Below are 21,671 nucleotides of genomic sequence, written 5' to 3'. Positions count from 1 at the left end.
TGATTAATAAAATGTCGTTTAAAATGTATTTGGCTAATGAACCTATATACCTTCATGGACAGTCATTGTGGCGCTCAGTGTTGATTCGTGAAATTACAGCCAGACCTGGAACACGACACCCGAATTTGAACCTAATACATGGTCAATAGCAAAACACATTTATCGTCTTAGATAAGATATTTATATATGTAAGTTTACCCAGCGTATCAGTATAATTAATGAGTAGAATATATCAATAATTCAGTGTGTGTGTGTGTGAGAGAGAGAGAGAGAGAGAGAGAGAGAGATGACTTGATTTCTTTTAAAATATGCACAGATCTCCATCCAGTAAATCTTTTATTTTAAATAATTACATAACATCAAAACTTTGACTGATTACTTAGATGATGCATATCAAAGGCAAATAATCGTTAATGAAGCATAACTTAAGCAATACGATGTACAACACTTGACGTGATAATGGCTTGTAGTAGAGTTTAATGGAAAACAACAATACAGTTTTTTTATTTGCTTCAGAATATGGCCAAATGGTATGCATATAATGAAATGAAATGAAGTGTGATGTGCACGATATAAAAGATGCAGAACTTATCTTGTAGCAAAATGTTCAAATGTTTCAGTTTTAACCCCAGAGAGATTTAAAATAATGTCGAAGTGTTCAAAAATCCGGTTTCGTCTCGTATTTGTTATGCTCTTGTAACAAAGAGAAGTATACCAAAACTTGCAAAATATAGACTACACCACGACTCGCCCAATACAGTGTCCAACAAGTTTGAAGTATAAAATCATACATGTCCCTGGTTGGTACATATGTCTCTTATTTCATCTTGATACTTCCCTTTTTCAGTCATTATCCAACTATATCTCATCTCACAACAGAAACGTCGAACAACATGAAATTACTACATTTAAAATCATATAAAGTCCAGTTATCCAAGCCATTGACAAGAATGGACTGTATTCCAGTTATCCAGGTTATTGATAAGAATGGACTGTAGTCCAGTTATGCATGCTATTGACAAGAATGGACTTTATGGACAGATCTGCTTTCTGTTTTGAGCATTTAAAGGGTATAAATTTCATATTTCAAGAAAACTGTCTTATAAAGCATGTTTCAACCCGATTTGCAGTGATTCCGATTGCAGCGTCAAGTATTTCCTTTTAACGTGACATCTCCATCCGAATACAGTGACGTGCTTCATCTCTGAACTATGGGTTTTCTCGTCGAAACAGACACAGTTTTTGCGAAATAAAGCTTTATACATGCAGGTCCAATTCAGCGATAAATCATCGAATCACTCTCTAGGAAGGAAAAGAGGACTAAAGGCTGTTAATTCTGGGATTTGAAGATACGAACACATCTTACATCTCCAACCCACATTGTCTGAAATGGAAAACAGCATTATCATTAAATATCTGCCTTCAAGTGTGACGTAAATGACGCTTTGGGGGTATAATGTTAAAATTGTAATAATAATAATAATAATAATAATAATGCTTCTATTCCAAAACTACTAACATATCAATAAAGTCATTCATAGGCGAGATATATTCTATATAACATTTTTAGTATTTTTGTTCTGTGCTAAACATTTGATAAAAGTCGTGTCTAAAACATGTAAGATTTCAAAATGGTCCAGTTGGCTGTTTTTATGGAGACCAGAACAGTTTACGTTTATTTAATCTTAAAATTCAAACCTCAGATGCAAAATAGACCAGATACGTTCTCCCGCGGGTCGTAAGAGTCGATCAATGGAGACAAGAATCTAAGTAGCTTAGTGATTAGCGTGTCTCATCGTCCGTGAGAAATAGTTACATCGGCCATGAGAAATAGTTCATCGCCCATGAGAAATAGTCACATCGGCCATTTGAAATAGTTACATCAGCCATGAGAAATAGTTACATCGGCCTTTAGAAATAATTACATCGGCCATGATAAATAGTTACATCAGCCATGAGAAATAGTTTCATCGGCCTTTAGAAATAATTACATTGGCCATGAGAAATAGTTACATCAGCCATGAGAAATAGTTACATTGGCCATGAGAAGTAGTTACATCGGCCATGAGAAATAGTTACATCGGCCATGAAAAGCAGTTACATCGGCCATGAGAAAAAGTTACATCAACCATGTGAAATAGTTACATCGGCCATGTGAATAGTTTCATCAGCCATGAGAACTAGTTACATTGGCCATGAGAACTAGTTACATCGGCCATGTGAAATAGTTATATCGGCCATGAGAAATAGTTACATCGGCCATGAAAAGCAGTTACATCTGCCATGAGAAATAGTTACATCGGCCATGAGAAATAGTTACATCGGCCATGAAACGTAGTTAAATCATCAATGAGAAATAGTTATATCGGTCATGTGAAATAGTTTCATCGGCCATGAGAAATAGTTACATCGGCCATGTGAAATAGTTACATCAACCATTTGAAATAGTTACATCAACTATGTGAAATAGTTACATCGGCCATGATAAATAGTTACATCAGCCATGAAGAGTAGTTACATCGCCCATGAAAAGTAGTAACATCAGCCATGTGAAGTAGACATCAACCATGAGAAATAGTTACATCGCCCATGAGAAATAGCTACATCGGCCATGTGAAATAATTACATCGCCCATGAGAAATATTTCCGTCGGTCATGTCAAATAGTTACATCGGTTAGGAGAAGTAGTTACATCGGCCATGTGAAATAGTTACATCGGCCATGAGAAACAGATACATCGGCAATGAGAAATAGTTACATCGATCATGTGAAATAGTTATATCGGCCATGAGAAATAGTTACATTGGCCATGAGAAATAGTTACATTGGCCATGAAAAATGGTTAAAATCAGACACTTAACTACAAATAATTTTTGGTTAGAGCGTCCACCTCGGATGTGAGATGTAGTGGATTCGATCCACGGCCGAGTCATAATAAAGACTTACAAAAATGATACTAACAGCTGCCTCGCTTGGCGCTCAGCATTAAGAGGTTAGTGTTATGACTGGTAGGCCTGGTTTCAGGATAATGTGACTGGGTGGGACATCATGCTACATGTCTGCGGCATGATGCCCCAGTGCTAGACATCACTATAAACTGCCACACTGCAGACATCGTAGCGATATGACTGAAAAATTGTTAAAGCTACGTTAAAAATCCAAATCACACACACACACATACACACACACAAACACACACACAAAATCTTTATGATAAAACCAACCAGTGAGGTTTGGAAGAAAAAAAGATTTTTATAAGTTAAGGAAAATCTTTTCAGAAAAAGAGAAGAACGATTTTATAAATATTGTAAACTTAAAAATGATATTTCATTTCTAAGAATAATAATAAGAATATAGATATAATATTAATATAAAGAACAAGAAAATATGATGATTTTACAGTCATGGAAGTGAATAAGTTGCTGATGTATGACATTTAGTATAACATTTTGAGGAGTTAACAGAGTGACAAATGATACTTGCAATGTCCGATGGATTCTCTCTGCATTTGTTTTTAAACATACAATTTTTACAATGATGTGAAGCAAAATGTGCAGATTTACTACAAACATTAAAACATATATGGAATACCATTAACAGGAATGTTATCTGACTGTTTCAACATGACATCAGTTACTTACAAAACTTGTCTGGGACTAGAAAAAATGTATGTGCTTTGAAAATGACATTGCAGAAAACACATATGCAAGAGTATTAAGAACTATATTTCTAAACAGAATTTGAAATTATATATGTACAAAGACTGTTTAAGCAAACCACAACTCAACACGTAACGAATATAATTATACCATCGCGATATATACAATATCGCGATAGATGGGGTTGCTCTTTCACCATATGCTGATATGCGTATTTTGGTTGATAATATGAAATCCACACCTTATGGCTATAAGATTAACTAATCACTCTTCATCTTTTAATGTAACGGATATTCCAACAGCATTAAAAGTTTAATTACTGTGTTTTCTTTCAACTTTTAAATAATTCATCTATAATATCATCTGTAATATTGGTTTGTACGATATTATTTTCATTAAAAGTTACTTTCCATTGATTTTAAAAAGTTTTACACTGCGTGGAGCAGAAAGAGTAAATAAAGCTATAAGCAACAAGAAAGAGCGTACAACTACCAACGTAAGTGACATCAAACGTGAGTCTAGAAGGGTACGCCACCTCCACAAACTTACATTATTGGTTTTTAATTCAGAAATATAGAATCTCAGCTTATGTAAAATGTTGGATAATTTTAGTTCACCTAGCCATAAGGTCAAATGAGCTGCTGGCGTGTTCATACGTTCGTCGTCAATTCTCCTTCACCAATTGCTATTGTCAGTCAATCCTTTAGAAAGAAAGAAAGAAATAGAACCAAAGCTTGGTCCAGAGCTATCAAGCTTATAGACCTTTATATTTAATACAAATAATACCGATTCATCATCAAATAAAAATGCTGATGCAAACAATACAACAATCTTTAAATGCAGTTTTCTCAAAAGCCTGTACATAATTTGACCAAACTGGAACAAAAGCAGCCTGTCAAATACATTAGAATTTACAAATGTGAATAAGTCATGACGATTTGTCATCAAATATGGCCGTTTGTACTAAAGCAAAACACAAAGTACGTAACGTCTTATCAAAACCAAATGAACACGATCAAATCAAATTTGATAGAAGCACCGTGGCAAAAAGGCCCAGCAAATTTAGCCAAAGAAAACTGATCAAAAAACTTTGATCAAATCTGAGTGAAGGCATTCTCGTGCAAAGGTCTTGCAACCTGAAAAGCTGTCTCGTACAAAGGTCGTTTAATTTAAAGAAATGTCTTTCCGCAATCAATCAGGTCAACCTTCCTATAAACGACTTCTCAAAAGCACAGAACACAATTGACGAAATCTATAAGACAACCTATCGTAAAGGTTAAAAAAAATGTGTTCAGATGATATGGCTTTAATATGGCCGCCCCAATTCAAAGCTAAAAATCAACATAATTCGACTAAATTTACGGGAAGTATCCTCCCAAGATAAATGTATAAGTTTGCATAAATTATACCGATTCACCTGTAAAACAACTGCCGAAGTTACTTAAATGTCTTTGAACATAAAACTGAATTAAATTCAACAACGGTCAAACAGATTTATACCTAATTTGCCAAAAATACCACGACATAAAGATGTTTCGGTTTTGAACAAATAAAGCGGTAATCTTTTTATATTTTTGAGGATAATATTCCATGGTTAGGGGCAGGAAAAACATTAACTTGGGAATAAACTTTTTTGAGATCACGCTGTTTATTTAACATCCGATGTAAAATACTCTTTTGAATATTGTGTGTTGTTCAGGCTTCGATTTCGAAGATGACTATGACATCAGTAAGTGGTTTGGTTTTTGTAAGTAAGCTAGTAGCTGATCACGCCAATTTGTTCTGTAAACTGTCGTGGCAAATGATTAGGAGATGCCCTTGGCTTTGTTTGACAAGTACATGACGTGCTGCAGTTGAGATATACGCTTCTGTGCTGCTCCTGCCATACTCCTTAATTGAAAGTCTGTAGCCTCGGTATGAATGAATCTGTGCCAGGTGAAGCGATTCTGCGCAAGATCTTCTGAAGAGTCATGGTCAAAGTTGAAATATTTCAAGGACAACTTTGGGAATCTTTGAAGCGTTTCTTCTGACGACCCTGTGATTGTTTTCCTTCCTTCAGCTCACACAGAAAACCGTTCTTGGTAGTCGCTTTTCTGACATGCTGGTTACGTGGCTTCTCTATCTCATCCGTTATTTCATCAGTAGAATATGTGTGCTTGGAATGCCTGCTCGTGTGAGAACCTCTAACTGTGGAACATTGTCCTACCCATTTTTCCTCAACAGGGTCCTCAGGCAACCTATATGAAAATGGTTCAGCTTTTTAGCATTTTATCCTCGTCAGTTTCATCAGGCAGCCCATGTGAAAATAGTTCTCGGCACAACCCTTTGTGCACCGTTTAGGTTTCGCATGCATACAGCAGTGTCAGCAAAACAATGACTTTGTAGACCCTCAGCTTTGTTTGAAGACTGGTGCCTCGGCGCTCACAGACATCTGCGTACTTGCTTTAACAATTCTGACGTTGGTGTCATCATCGATATGAACTGCACGTGACAGTGGTCTGCTGAGATAGGTAAATTTGTCCACTACAAGGAGGGTTTGGCCATTTACTGTATTGGTAGGTTCAACGTGAGGCTTTTTGGTGCAGGTTGGTGCATCACCTCAGTCTTCTTGATACTGATTCTGAAAACGAAATTGTCGGAAGCTGAAGAGAAATGGTCTATACTTTGTGTTGTATGGCAGACTCAGATCTGGCATTCAGTTACCAGCAAACAGGAAATCACAGACAGTCACTTCCTGTAATTTAGTCTTTGCTTTAATCTCCTCATAGATGCTGTATCAGGTGTCAGTCACAGTCTTACTGTCACGGAAGAAATCTGTGTGTGTGTGTGTGTGTGTGTGTGTGTGTGTGTGTGTGTGTGTTGGATTTTTAACGTAGTTTTAACAATCGCTAAGATGTCTGCAGTGTACCAGTTTATAGTGATGTCTAGCACTGGGGAATCATGCTGCAGATATGTAGCATGATGTCCCACCCCGTCACATTATCCTGACACGAGGCGGATCAATCCTAACACTAACCTCTTAATGTTAATTGCCTAGCGCCTAGCGAGGTATCTGCTAGTACCATTTTTTAAAGTCTTTGGTATGACTCGGCTGGGGTCCGAACCCACGATCTCAGTCACCCGAGTCGGAAGCTGTAACCACGAGGCCACTGGAGAGGTGAAGGAATCAGGAAGAATGGCAGATAACATCATATTTAAGAGAGTTGGGGCTAGAACCCAGTCTTGGTTTTGCGGCTTGGAATGGTTTAGTTGACGTACCGTTGACTACGGCACGAGTGTGCATGCCATCATGCCGAAATCATCGCGATGAAGTTCTCGAAGCAAACAAAGTTGCTATGATCTTCCAAAGACTTGTACGAGTGACTGTTTCAAAGGATTTTGTTAGGTTGATGAATGTCGTATACAAGTTGGATTTCTGATCCTGGCATTTCTATTCGAGTTGTCGAGCTGCAAACACCATTGTCAGTGGTCTCTGGTCCTTTCCTGCAGCCACAGGGACTCTCAGGCAGAAGCCCGTGTTCAATGTAATGCACAAGGTGCCTCAACGGAATTCTCATGAGGATTTTGCCAACTATTGAGAGCAAGGAGATGCCCCGATGGTTGTGGCGAGATTGTCTGTTGCCTTTCCGCTTTTATAAGTGGACAATATGATGCATCCTTATGCTTCTGGATATAATTTATTGAGTCCACATTGACTGGAATAGTTTAGTCTCTGTGCCATGTGCGTTTCTCAACTTTTGTAGACTACTGCTGTAATAACATCTACTCCTGGTGTTTTGCCCTTTGGCTGCAGGTCAATTACTATCTACGTTTCAGTCAGCTCTGGAGGATCAGCAAGTGATATGTCGATTTCCACATGGAACAATCGATCAATTGTTTCTTCACTGATAGCTGATTGTAGAATGAAGATCTTGTTGTGGTTTTCTGTTCAACCGTGTAGTATCTTGTCTTTGCCAGTAGTCAGTGTTGTGTTCTCAGCACTCACTATTGTACATGTTCTTGAGATTGTAGACCGTAGATTGAATTCAAAGAATCACAGAAGTTCTTCATGTCATTCTTGTCTGCCTAAGAATGAATAAGTATGGCGGGGCCGAGGGCTTTGGATGCAGCCGAGTACACAGTCCTTGAAGGATGCCAACTTCTCCTCGTTATTCTCGGAGTTCCTGTCAATTGTTTCTAGTTGGCAGCACAGCACTTTGACAAATGCCCATTTCGTATTCTCCTGTTTCACTTTTTAGACATGGACTTTTCGAACCAGTTTTGCCTTGTGGTCATCTGCTAGACTAAACCTGGATATTGAGCTTGGAGGCTTTAGTCTGTGTTCTGTCCAGCATTCTATACATCTCATGACCTTCGTGACTCGGACACCCTGTCTGTCTCTTCTCCGGACGATAGCATAGTAAGATGACAGTGCATGGTGCACCAACGACGCCTTGTTGCTGTTTGGCAGGCAGAAAGACTTAGTGATTAGGAGGTCATGATCAGCATATTTCCTCAGTAGGAGGAGTCATTCTTATTGCGTTTGTCAAATCCATTATTGCCAATGACATATGACCATGTTTGGTGGTCTGTGACAACTCGAGCATTCAGGTCACTAAGAATGATGAGCTTGTATGCCGTCGGTACATCTGAGATAAGAGACTCCATGTCTTTATACAAATTTGTTCTTGATCTCATCTCGGTTGGTCACAGTAAGTGCATAGGTGCTGATGATAGTTGCACGTCTTTTTCGAGACAATGGGACTTTCGTGTGCATTAGTTCTTTGGAATATTTGCGGGCTTGCTGACTAGCTGTGACGTTATGGCAAACCAAACACCAGTCTCACGTCGCTCTTCTTTACTTTTGCCGCTCCAGATCCAGCTCCCTCAGGGCTGCTATCTGAAAAATGAATTTGGCCAGGTCTCTACTTACAAGAGTTGTTCTCTCTGGTCTATCTGCTGATGTATGGTCGACTAGGTACGCACATTCCAGGCAAAGATTGTGAGTTTTGCGTCATCTTCATCTTCTTGTTAGGTTTTCGACCACTAAGTTTGAATCCTCGTTCGCCGTGGTATGCTGACCAGGGTTAAGGTGAAACAGACAATTTTAGGACAGCTTTTCTAGCCCTTTCCCCATGCTATCGAGGTGAGATGTGTGATCTTAAAAAGGCCTGCTGAGTCGCTCAGGGGCTGCCGAGCTCCACTGCGGCTTCTGTCCAGTAAAAAGCGACTTTCTGCATGAGCCACCTTTGTGCAGGTCTGCAGCTACATCTTCCAATTGATGCACAACTGCTGCGTTGGTGCTAGTTCATCGCTACACTTGAATGTATCTGCTGGGGGAGGTAAATGACATCATGACTTGCGCGTGAATTAGATTTAAGTGACAGAACGTTGCGCAGAGTCAGATCTTCTCCCGCCACCCACCCCGTCTCTCTCTCCTAGAAAGGTCTGCATTCAGTGGCACGGCAATGTTGAGACTTTTTAGAAACGAGTCCGGATGTCTTGGATGGACATCAGGTCCTACTGCACCTGAGCTGATGCCTTCTGCTGTCCACATGACCCTTGCCATCTCGTTCACAGCCAGGGGATGAGAATAGCTGCTTGGCCTCCTCATCCGCCAGACACAGCATTCACTCCGACTCAACATTCACAAGAAGTATCGTCTATTGTTATTTGTGGTAGCAGGCGTAGCTCGAGTTGACCCAGACATGAATATTAAATATGCCACGAATATCCCTGATTTTAATGCATTTATCGGTCATTTCTATAAATATACACATATATTAAGTTTTCTTGTATAGATGTTGATAAGCACTACATTCTAGGAATGTACAGTTTGTTTCTTGCACGAAGACCGCTCTGGTGGCCTAGTGGTTAGAGCGTCCGCCTTGGATGCGGGAGGTCGTGGGTTCGATCCCCGGCCGAGTCATACCAAAGACTTACACAAATGGTACTAACAGCTGACTCGCTGGGCGTTCAGCATTAAGAGGTTAGTGTTAGGACTGGTTGACCTGGTGTCAGGATAATGTGAGTGGGTGGGACATCATGCTACATGTCTGCGGCATGATGCCCCAGTGCTAGACATCACTATAAACTGCCACACTGCAGACATCGTAGCGATATGACTGAAAAATTGTTAAAGCGATGCTAAAAATCATAATCACATCACATCTTGCACGAAGATTATTACAAGCAAAGAGGTTAAACCTACAAGGACTCTACGAAAATAACATACATTACTTGCATAGGCTCATCATTGACACGTGCATTACCTGCACAAGTTCATCATTGACACGTTCTCTGACGAATCTTTGTGGCTTAACCTTTCCAGCCTCCTTCGGTTCCGATGTCGTTTTCAGTTTTCCGTCTTCCCACGTAGAAAAACACTACAAAGACATATGATAGAGTTATTCTAAATGTTTTGGGACAACGAGTGTTAAACTGAAACAAACTGAGCTAAAATACATCCAACTCATTTGATTTAAAAGAAAGTAAACTCTCAATAACCTGTAAATTATGTGCATGCCTTATCTAATTTACTTCATTTAGCATAATTGCGTACGGAAAAATAATGCCATTTGTTGTCTTACTTTCGCAGGTAGCAGTCATTGTTACTGATGCAGAGCTAAGTGAGAGTAACTTAACTTTCCTTTATATAATGTGCAAGCATAAATCCGGTGCAGTGTTTCTGCGGATCGATCATTGGAGAGGCAACTCATTTATCTCGTTTATGGATTCCATTCTAATCTCCCTTTGTCCTTATCCCAGTTTCACCAACACAAACCTTAAAGGTATTTTATTATTCAGTTTTAAGTAATTTTTTAATTTCAGTAAATCATATCTTTGGATCCTAGAAATTTCAGCCATTAAGATATTTGGATCATAAACATAACTGTAAACCCAGAAAAAGAATGGTGTTCGTGAAATCGACTAGGTCATCACAGTTTAGTTTCTTTTCTTTCCTCAGTATGATATTTACGGCTTATATTCGCTGACTAGTTTACAATAATAATCATGTTTACGGCTTATCAAACTAATTTATTTCGGCTTTTTCTGTACTGCATCATCTGTTAAAAGAAGGCCAAATGTACAAAGGAGGTCTATCTAAAGAAGGCCGTGTGCATAAAGGCATTAGGATTCTGGTCACAATTATTACTTCCAATTCAATACCCACGAATGTTGTCCCAGTCTACTTTTAGAACATTTATTCTTCTCGTTTTTGGTTGTGATATAAGGGTTAGATTTAGGCATTCCATTCTTGGTGTTGATTTAAATGTAATTATTTATTCATTAGAATTTGAGCATTATGATGAGGTCGTCGTGTGTATTTCGGTGACAGTACACAGTGAGTGATAAGGCATTGATGCTGATCCGGAAGTGAAGTCTTTGACCCACTGCACTGTGGTTTGTTTACAGTCCAGTCTCTCAAGAAAATGTACAATGACCTATGACAAGAATTTCACCTTGAGTTCATCATTAAAGCTGTTTTATATTAACAGACGATTTATTAGAATTTGGTCACAGTGGAAAGTTGAGAAACAAATGTAGAAAAATAATTGTGATTGGAGTCCATTATGGATCTAAAGAAAGTCGTGTGCACGAAGGCAGTGAATCTAATGAAGGTCGTGTGCATAAAGGCATTATAAATCTCAAGAAGACCGTGCGCATGATGGCATCGTCATCTCAAGAAAGCATTATGTACATGTATATCCATGAAGACCGTGTGCATAAAACGATTATATATTGAAAGATGATTATTTTATAACTCATGCGTTTATATTTTCATGAGCGTGTTAAATATAAGATATATTAACATGAAATAAATTTGTTTAATTAAGTTAACACCAAGTTACTTTTAACACTCGCTGCACTAATTCAACTCTCAGAGTAAACCTATGAAAACACCATTATATTAAAAATTAAGTATCGTTAAATTTTTAGCGCTCATGATTAAACTGACATTTCTCAGTAGACCCATCCTTGATTAGAGAAAACTCGGTGGGCCGCGGCATATTTTTTATAAATATAAACGTGTTTGAAACGTGTTTTAAATTCTGCACATTAAAGAATCATGAGCTAATTTCAATAATGAGAGTTCTAACACCAAGTCTGTAAAAGGACTGTAATCTCATCACACAAACCTCAAAGAAATTTTGTATTATCATTTTACTTTACATTATCATCAAACCATTGCCCTCCAAATACATATATACTTTATCTTATGTACCTCCATGTTTAGACTAGTTCCCATTTCCCCATGTAATTAGTGTCCTGAGTCCTTCAGATGTAGAATCGAATGAGGATGGAATTCCAACTTGTAAAGTGGGTTGGATCGCATGTTTGAAATATGAAGAACACAACGATTGTGATGAACAAATTAGCAAAACTATTTACTTCAGACAGATGGAAGATTTAATATGGCTTTTAAGAGATGGGAGGGATTCATACAAAATCAATAAAGTGTCGATTTAGAATTATCCGGAATAATTTTGACCATACATTCTTTGACATGATCAAACTAAACCGAATTCTATTTGTATCCGATGGGAATAAATTGATAAATTAAATTAATATTGCAATATTTCAGACTCGGTTTTTAGTCAAGCTGTTAAATTGTGTCCCTTTTCGCAAATGATCCTTAAATGCATTGGATATGTCGGCTAACTTCGTGACACATCGATCTGCAGCATAACTGCAAATAATACTGGACCTTCATACAATTTCGTTTATCTCAAGCTGCGTGTGTGTATTGCAACAGTCACCACTGATTTACTGAAACAGGATAAAATTCCTAGAGAACTTTGTCTAAACTAGAAATGTAATCATGTCACACGAGTGTGCCTCACAATTTGCCAAAAGACACAATTTAACAATATGGAAAGACTGACGGACGGACGGGCGTACTTATGGATTAAGAAGGATACCGTATGCTTCTACTACATTCGTGAAGGGGCAAAACAAGTGTATCTGTTTTCTATGACGGCGTATTGTACTTTGCTTGCCCATGCGATAAAGGTGTGTGCGATATACATTTCTCACGCAACTACGTGTACAGAATCATGTTTTCCAGTGTAGAACGCATATGGTGGATATCTCTGTCTTTGATCTTATAACCTTCTGCTATAATCATAATACACACAAAGAGGCAAATCGCCTCGATTCTTCCCCCATATTCAAGTTCAACAATAACTGCACCGCATTTACGTACTAAAACGAGCAATGATTAATAGACGTTTCGCACTGATCGACCTAGCCACCTGTGTAGCTTCTGAAGTCCGATTTAATCTGTGGAAAAGTTTCAATATAGGACGCCAAGTGTGTGAGGTATTCCTGAAAATGTGTCCTCCAGCTCTCCTGCCAGTCGACCGGAAAACACGCTACATGGCGCCGTTTATTATGGAAGTAAAACGTCGACCCATCAGGGTGGCATCGTACATTATAAGTTGTTGTTGTTGGGTTTAACGCCATTTTTCAGCACGCGATTGGCTATACATGGCGGCCAGTATTAATGGTGGAGGAAGAACCCGGGAAAACCTGGGAAAGAACCACCGACCCACGAGAAGCTACTGGCAAGCTTTCTCACATACCCACATTAGCCGAATCCGAGACTCGAACCCACGCAGACAGCGGTGAGATGGCAGTGATCCGTAACGAAGAACGCTTTAGACCATTCGGCCACTCGGGGCCCCTACATTATAAGAGTCTGTGCATGTTTCACCACTTAACAAAATCATGATAACCTTTCTCAAGTACATTTGCTATTTAAATAACAAAAACTGACCAGTAATTTCATCATGGGGGCGCTCACCAGTTGTTATATACTTTTAAGAGAGTGACGTATGTAAGGTTGAGCTGTTTGCAATGAAAACATGCGCTGTGGACAAAATCTTGGCAAACCTCCATTCTACTTTGATGATATAATGTGGCTGACATTTCTTTGAATATTGTACTTTTGGAAATTGTACATGATCTAAGCACACTGCTAACTAAAATGACTGCTACCTTGTGCTCAAAAAATCAGCCTGAATTAGTCTAACGTACACTATCCATAGCAGCTATTACAATTGGGAAAATGAATTGTGCCAGACTAGACAATACCAGCTTTTGAAAGAGCACCGAATGAATTATCAATATATAAAATATATTTTAAAAAAATGTTACGGGCATATTTTTAATTTTTTTTACCTCCGTAGTTCAGGAACCGAAAATGACCAAGTGGAGCTAGCAGTTATTTTTTTAAAGGTGCACATCTGGAGTAAGGCCAAGCTGTATACTCTATAACCCATATTGTACCCATCATTCATACACCAAAACAAAGAGACTTAAAAGTTGTTTTAACAATACCCAAGATATAAAATGTCTTTATAAATAATCAATATAACCAGTGAGGAAACACATGGAAATTATTTTTCTCTAAAATTCTAACCCTATGCAAAATACGAAACTACAGAATGCCACCCATGGTAAAGTACTAGTATTTATTTGTTGTGATTTACTATTATGACCAACCTAAGATCTATCGCTACCGAAGCACAAAACTAACTGTTTACCAATAAACACCTGCCAAACATTTCTAAGGAAATGCTTTACCATAGCATTTTAAATGATGGCCACACAAAAAAACCGTCAACAGAATCGAGAGTATATATAAATTTATCGTGATTTCGCAGATCCTCACCATACCGTGTACCATCCTTCATGATGGAACTAGAACCGTATTGTAACGTCACCCTCTTAGTAAGAGGGGTGGTTAATTGGATTTGGCTGGCGTTATCTAGGGAATGACCTCCCTTGATTGATTAGCCCGGTGGGAGTGGAAAGATAGAATATCAACAGAGAACTTAGCAAGAATATTGGGAAGAAATAATGCAATACAATCCCCATTAGACACGAAGAAAAAAAAACAATTTTAATCAAAACAAATTAACACTGGCAATTCCAATTCAACTTATGTCAACATAATGTAATAGTAATGTCTAATTTTGATTTATTTCAACAAAATAACAAATGGTGAAAAGAGCGCAATGTCCACGACTGTTTGCATCACCTTCCTCCCTTGACCATGTATCAATATGTTCCTATTTCCTCGAGTCTTCCTATTCCAAATACTTCATCCCTTCCTAGACTTCCTAGTCCTTTATTCTGAATTCGTCACTTCTTTCTTCTTCTTTTTTTTTTTTTTTTTTGTTTTTGATTTCCGTCTTCGGACTTTCCCGTTTCACCTCAGAAAGCTGTTTCCTTACAGGACAAAATTACCCCATAATCTCTATATGTACCACTTTCTACACGTACATAAATTTCCTCACTTACGTTACTCAGAAGCATACTAACTATCCACACTGCATACATTCTGACTTAATCCGATAGAACATCATCCTCGCTGTACAGCAACCGACCATAAATTAACAGGTGAGCGGTGTGTCTAACATTACCGTATCTCTTTATCTACACTACCACATGCTCTATTACTATTGCATAAAATTCACAAAATTCTAGCTCACAGCAATCCCTAACTTACAAGATTATTTAAACATTACAAAATCAGATACAAATATGCGATTATCGTTAACTCACGATAATCAGTATCGTTCTAACAAAGAAAATTATTTCATATAACCCTATGAAATCCTACGCATATGAAAATTTGGAAAGCATGCAATCGTCAATTCTATCAATGAACTAGTAATTGTAAAATTAAAGAGATAAAGTGCATACCAACTCTAGCATCAACAGATTTCCATGAACTTGAATAAACGATATATAATATGGATACTAGTCATATCAAACACATTTGGACAAAACAAGCAATCAAAAATAGATAAATTACTTGGGAAACTAAAATTGCCTACCTTAATGCTGTTCTCTTTCAGAAATTGTGCGTCCTAGCACTAACCCCTGTTTTTTAATACAAGACAGCCACCTGGTCCCATTTTCTTGTTTAACGAGGAAAGCACTGTTCTTTTTAGGCTTCCTCAGAGCCACACTTCGCCTCTATCAGGATTTTTGGACTAAAGAATTTCGACCAAGGGTGTCACTTTAAATTCACATTACTTCCAAAGTGTACGCCTTGATTTATTCTGACCAATTGTATGCAGCGATTCCTAAATATTTCCCAAGATAATCATTTCTTCAGTCAGATTTTGGACCCATACAAATCAACACAAGAACGTTTGAATATCTCACACGCAAATGCACTCATTCCTTTAGTAATGCCTTCTTTAAAGATATACCATGAACTTTACAGTTTCTTGCTCTTACTCAAGTCCTCCACCTTCACTAATTTCCTGATGAATTTTCACATAACGGGTCTGTCTGGATCTGCATCAAATCTACCAACTTTACGGACGGTATTTGTATCTTCACTCGAGACATATACCACCTCTGCAGAAGATATTTATATCTTCACTCGGGACAAGTACAAATTCTGATATATTCACTCGAGACAAGTACCAACTCTGCAGATAGCATTTATATCTTCACTCGAGACATGTACCCCCAGCATGCATCCAAATAAAACTTTCTTTCCGCATTATTTAACAGTTTCATCCTTGTTTCCATCCTATACTTCATAAATCAAGAGATGTTTAACTCTTGGGGTATTGCTCTACACCGTCCACCTTATTAGATATTATGCGTATTAATTCCACTAATGTTTCCATTTTATCTTCATTTGCTTTCCCCAGAACTTTCATTCTTTTCTATATCTTATCATTTTCAATATATAAATCGAACAGTTCACCCCTTAAGTTCTCGATATCCTCAACGAAACAAATTGATCATATTTTCAAGCTGTTTTAAAAAAAAATAGTCTACATTTGAAGATTTAGGTTGATTTAGCAATTTTATTAAGGAGTTTACAGTAATTCCTTATCCTGTGCAGAGGCCAGTTTTAGACTTTGGAGATGAGGAAAGTGAAGCTTCAAAATCCAGATTTATGAAGTCCTAGCGTCGTTTGACTTTCTGACGTAATCCAATAAATAAAGATAAACAAGAACAGGAATAACTAACCTATCTTTGTAGATGCTGTAAACGCTAAATTGCGATAACAAATGCTGGTTCCTGGAATTTACATTGCTGAGTCTATGCAATTCCAAAGGAAACCATTCTCAACTTCCCGTCTTCTGACTGCTTCATTGCCAGTGGCCAATGTGAATGTCATTGCAGATCATCCAGTCCATCTGCAAAGGTGTTACTAAAGACAAGAGTTTTAGCACTTAGCAGTCATGTAAGACACATTTCTGAAAGGTTTTCGATGTTTGTTTCTCAGTTTCCTACATGTGTTCTCTCCAAAACTACCATGATGCTAAGGACATATGTGTGATTCAATAAATAAATAATAGTATCATATATACATATTTAGCAACGGGTGCCACTGTCGCACTTTACCCGTACATATGACGATGAACGTACCTTCATGTTGATTCCCTCGAATTCCTCTTCATATTCTTCATTAAGTTTGAAGGTGATAGTCCTGCTGAAGAGAGGGGCTTTGGCCACGATCTTTACGGAATTGTCCACTACGTCTATGTCCAACGAGGAACTCACAGCGCCCGCTAGTTTCCGGATTAACAAATTCATACCTGCAACAGGAAGCAGATTTTAGAAACTTCGTTTTCTAGCTATCACACACCAGGTGATTATTACGTCTATGAAGAGACACTAACCGCATTAATTAGTGGCAAGAAAGCGACTCTCACGGTTATATTCCAAAAGATCGCTGCAAAATAATTCCTAAATCATTTTGTCCCATAGTCTACATTCCGTTCAAATGAGTAAACGAGTGATATCGTAAGATGTTTGTATGAGTATAGACGAATACGATCAAGAGAGAACACTAAAAGAATAAATTTGATTAACATAATATCCGCTATGTAAAGGTTGGCATAGGTATATTCGTATATTCCTGAATGTGTGCAAGACAGTAGAAGAGAAATACATTAAACCAGTCAGAGTAATCAATAACGAGAAGGAAAGTAGACATGTTAACATTTGTTTTTATCAAGACAACACAAGAAAGGAGAGCGCCACTACGTGGAAATTAAAGATCACTCGAATTCAGTGTGTGTGTATGTGTGTGTGTGTGTGTGTGTGTGTGTGCGATTTGAATTTTTAACGGAGCGTCATTAAGAAATCGCTGTACATGACGTGCTCTGCCATGTCCACTTTACGGATGATGCAGGTGCACTGCTTATAACGAATGTAATTTATCTTTCGAATATTCAAAACTGACCCTTACTTTTCATTGATGACGTGTTATGTTATGACTGTCATCTTTTCATCAAGGAGTTAGTTGCCATAACAACGATCAGAAATGCATTCAATTCAACATGGCTTTCTTTGTCGATAGATTATTTTAACAAGGAGGGAAAATACTGAGCAAGAGAACAATAGGTTTGTAAATAGTTTTAGATTCAATGGTCAATGGGGTGGGGGTAACGAAGCTTTAACAATTTTACGGTGTCTGCAGTGTGGCAGTTTATCGTGATGTTTAGCACTGGGGCATCATGCCGCATACATGAAGTATCATGCCTAGTGAGGCAGCTGTTAGTACCGTTAATACAAGTATTCGGTATGACTCGGCTGGGGTTCGAACCCGTGATCTCCCGCATCCGAGGTGGACATTCTAAGTACTTGATTACCGGAAAGGTGGAACAATTAGCAAAGAATCAGCACAGAGAGATCGAAACATTTTATAGACATGACATCAACGTTTTTGATGTGAGGCATTTACCCATAAGATTTCATGGATATATTTGAAAGATTTAATAAATCACGTATACCATTAATAGTAACAATTTACTCATCACTTAGCACATGACTATTAGCCATATAAACAGGATGTTATAAACAATAGTAGAGAAAAAATCTTCGCGCAAGGCAAGTACCCAATGTGTTACATTTACTTACTTTTGGTCGATGCCTGAAAAAACAAGCCAAAAAACAGCTTTAAAACACTGTTTCACTTAAATTCTACCTGCCACCATAATATCTTAACTTTAGACAACTATTTTCCAAATGATTAGAAATCACTTTTTAAAATATGTTCACCTAATTTCTAATTTTAAGTGTGTAAATATCAACTATTTTACTAAGTTGTGAGCATTTGTGGGCACTAACCGTCTAACTAGTTACTATGACAACAAAAACCTGAGGTGACCGGTCTCCAAATGAGCTATTATAACAACAAAAACCCTGGATCACTTGACACTATAATATTACTATCATTTTCTATTACAGTAACAAACTCCTATGATCACTTGACATTATCTATTACAATAACAAAATTATATGATCAATTGACACTAAAATATTACTATCAATTATATATTACAATAACAACATCCCTTGATCACTTTACATTATCTATTACAATTACAAAATCCTATGATCAATTCACACTATAATATTACTATCAACTTGATGCCACTGGTCCTCAAAATAGTTGCTATAACAACAAAACTCCGAGAACACTGGTAACGAGCAAAAAATATGGACATTTAGTTTCTAAATTTCAGTATACAGCAACTTCAGAAGCAGCAACAACAACAGTAACAGCTACCACGAAAAAAATACAAAACAATAAGAGCACTAACAAAATAGCGGTACAACAGGAGTGATAACAGGACGAAAAAAGTCACAAGCAACAAAAACAAGAATAGCAACAGCATCATCATTAATAATAATAATAATAATAATAATAATAATAATAATGACCAGGAAGAGGAAAAGACGGACGAGGTGGAAGATGAGACCGATAACTTATTTCAGCATCAAGTGCTGAGCATACGTTTCCATAAATGTTTTGTTTTGTATAATAATTTTATGTCATAATTTCATTATTCATTATGAATCAGACATCGTTAGTAAACCCCCACGACAACTTGTTTTGTATAGAAATGAAGTGCTGATATGTCAAACAAAGGAAAATCGTGTATCGCACTTGAAACATGCATGTAAAATTTTAATACATTACTTCCGTATATATGGGAAAGTCTACATCACTGTAATTCATCTTAAAAAAGTTGAAAGGACAATACAAACAAAACAAGGAATTTTATTAACATCGGTGTTAACACGGCTGTGCTGCAATACGCAGATAATCTATATGCATATTTTGAATCAAAACTTAATCCTTCAAAGAACCAGGGTGCTCAGAGTAATTATTGTAAGAAGTGACGCTTTAGATCTAATATAAACAACAAAACAAATTTATGGGTTTCCGTAAGGGAGTATGAATAGTGGTGATTATTATACTATAGGCCTAAAGGTCTGGAGTTAGAGGTGGTTAATACATTTGCTATTAGAATTGTTCTTGCAACAGTGGGTTCTTTCACACTTTCTCAAACTTTTGGTGCGCATGCTTCAAAAGAATTATTCGCAAAGGATAAATTATGTATACAAGTTTGGAAATGTGCCGGCAAAGGTAAAATGTGCAATTTGAAGAATCAAAATTCACCAATTCTTAATTATGGATAAGAAATTTGGTGATCTGTTGAATGAAATTTTGCAGAACGTTTGCATTTACATTTTTATGTAAATCTCCGGGTGAAAAGAATGTCAAAATTCTGAATATGGCGAATTGGGGAGGACGACTTTATATCTCCTAGATATTATCGCATTATGCCAATTTCATGATAATAGAAAATACATATCTGTTATACATATCCTAATGCTATTAGCACAGCCGTACTGGAAAGAAAACTTGGGCATCATTAGTATGGGATTTCTTAAATGACTTTGGTCTGGGGGGAGTGTCGATAAATCAAGCTGTCGAGAACATAAACGGATTCTTATTTTTGGTCAAATAACATCTAGCTGGCCAGTTTAATAAAAATCAGCAAATTGGAACCAGAGAAACTTTAAAAGGAAGCTTATACTGAAGTCTCAAGTTGAATTTTTGGCTAAAGGAGTATTTGGATACAGAAATGTGAAAAAAATTCATAAAATCCTTATCAAATATAAGGACGTACGCCCATACTGTACACATGGAATCAGGAAGATGGAAGAGACCACAATCGGCCCCAACAGATCAATGGACCTGTACTTTTTCAATATACTGGTAGAGGAGTATCACTTTGTACCAGAATGCCCGTGTGATTCTCCACTTCGAAAGGTGTATATAAACTTTTAATTTTAGAAAGGTCCAAGTTGAAATTTATGAAACTACTAAATTCCACCAAATCTGTCGATGATGGAGATCTAAGTTATATAAAACACTAAGTGAATTTAATAACTTGAATGCTACTTAAAATTGCATAACATTATAATATTCCATTTATTTTTATTTCTATAATGAATATTAATTTTGTTTTTATCCATGCTGTTTTTAATGGCAAGACTCATTACCGTTTCGCTGTTAAATACAGGCATTGTTTATCAATCATATTTTATTCGTAATATTCTATTCGTACTGGCAAGAAAAGTGTTTTGAATATCAGATTCTTTATGACACTTTTAGCTTGTGTTTTATAGGTCACACATTAACGTACGTTGTATACTTCTATCGTAACATTCTCCATACGTGTCTACATCTGCTTGTGTATAGGTATATACACACATATGATTTGAGATTATATATGTAGGTACGAATATGTGGATGTGTGTATATATATATATATATATATATATATATATATATATATATATATATATATATATATATATATATATATATATATATATATATATATTGTATTGATTGAATGTTTGTGCATGTGATAGACTTAAATTTACTTTATATAACGAACGTGCCACCATCAATTTTTGAAACAAAGTTAAAAGTAAATATTTGTATTGGCTGATGGCCAACAGACTCAATGCAAATCAAGATCCACATCTGTATTCCATTAAAACGCAGTTAGGATTAAAGTAACTCGGTAAACATTATAACAATGTGCCTTCATAAAACTCAGCATTTTAGCTAATCCTAGACAATTGTGAGCTAATGCGCAAATCCGTTATAATGCTCGTAGAAAACGGCTTCACTGCATGACTGTTATTCTAACTAATGCGTACCCAAGGCTTTCCTGCTGT

General features: G+C 37.1%; 1 protein-coding gene across 5 annotated transcripts in view; it reads right to left on the bottom strand.

The window, feature by feature from the left end:
* Positions 1-319: 319 nt before the first annotated feature.
* LOC149775749 (cellular retinoic acid-binding protein 2-like) overlaps positions 320-21,671 on the bottom strand; it is a 52,624-nt gene continuing 31,272 nt past the window's right edge. For 4 of the 5 annotated variants that reach the window (XM_089944232.1, XM_089944234.1, XM_089944235.1 and 1 more), the window contains 3 exons: positions 17,049-17,218; positions 9,911-10,024; positions 320-1,384 (listed from right to left, as the gene is read on the bottom strand). In XM_089944232.1, the coding sequence (XP_089800358.1) occupies positions 1,331-1,384; positions 9,911-10,024; positions 17,049-17,218 (338 nt within the window). In that variant the 3' untranslated portion in view covers positions 320-1,330. Of the gene's footprint in view, positions 1,385-4,276; positions 4,361-9,910; positions 10,025-17,048; positions 17,219-21,671 lie in introns of all 5 variants that reach the window. The other variant, XR_016416609.1, reaches the window with a different exon arrangement.

This window comes from Sinohyriopsis cumingii, chromosome 19 (genome assembly GCF_028554795.1).
Source record: "Sinohyriopsis cumingii isolate HCF-2022 chromosome 19, ASM2855479v2, whole genome shotgun sequence".
NCBI lineage: Eukaryota > Metazoa > Mollusca > Bivalvia > Unionida > Unionidae > Sinohyriopsis > Sinohyriopsis cumingii.
The sequence above is the reverse complement of the archived record's forward strand: the minus strand, read 5'-3'. Positions and strand labels throughout refer to the sequence as shown.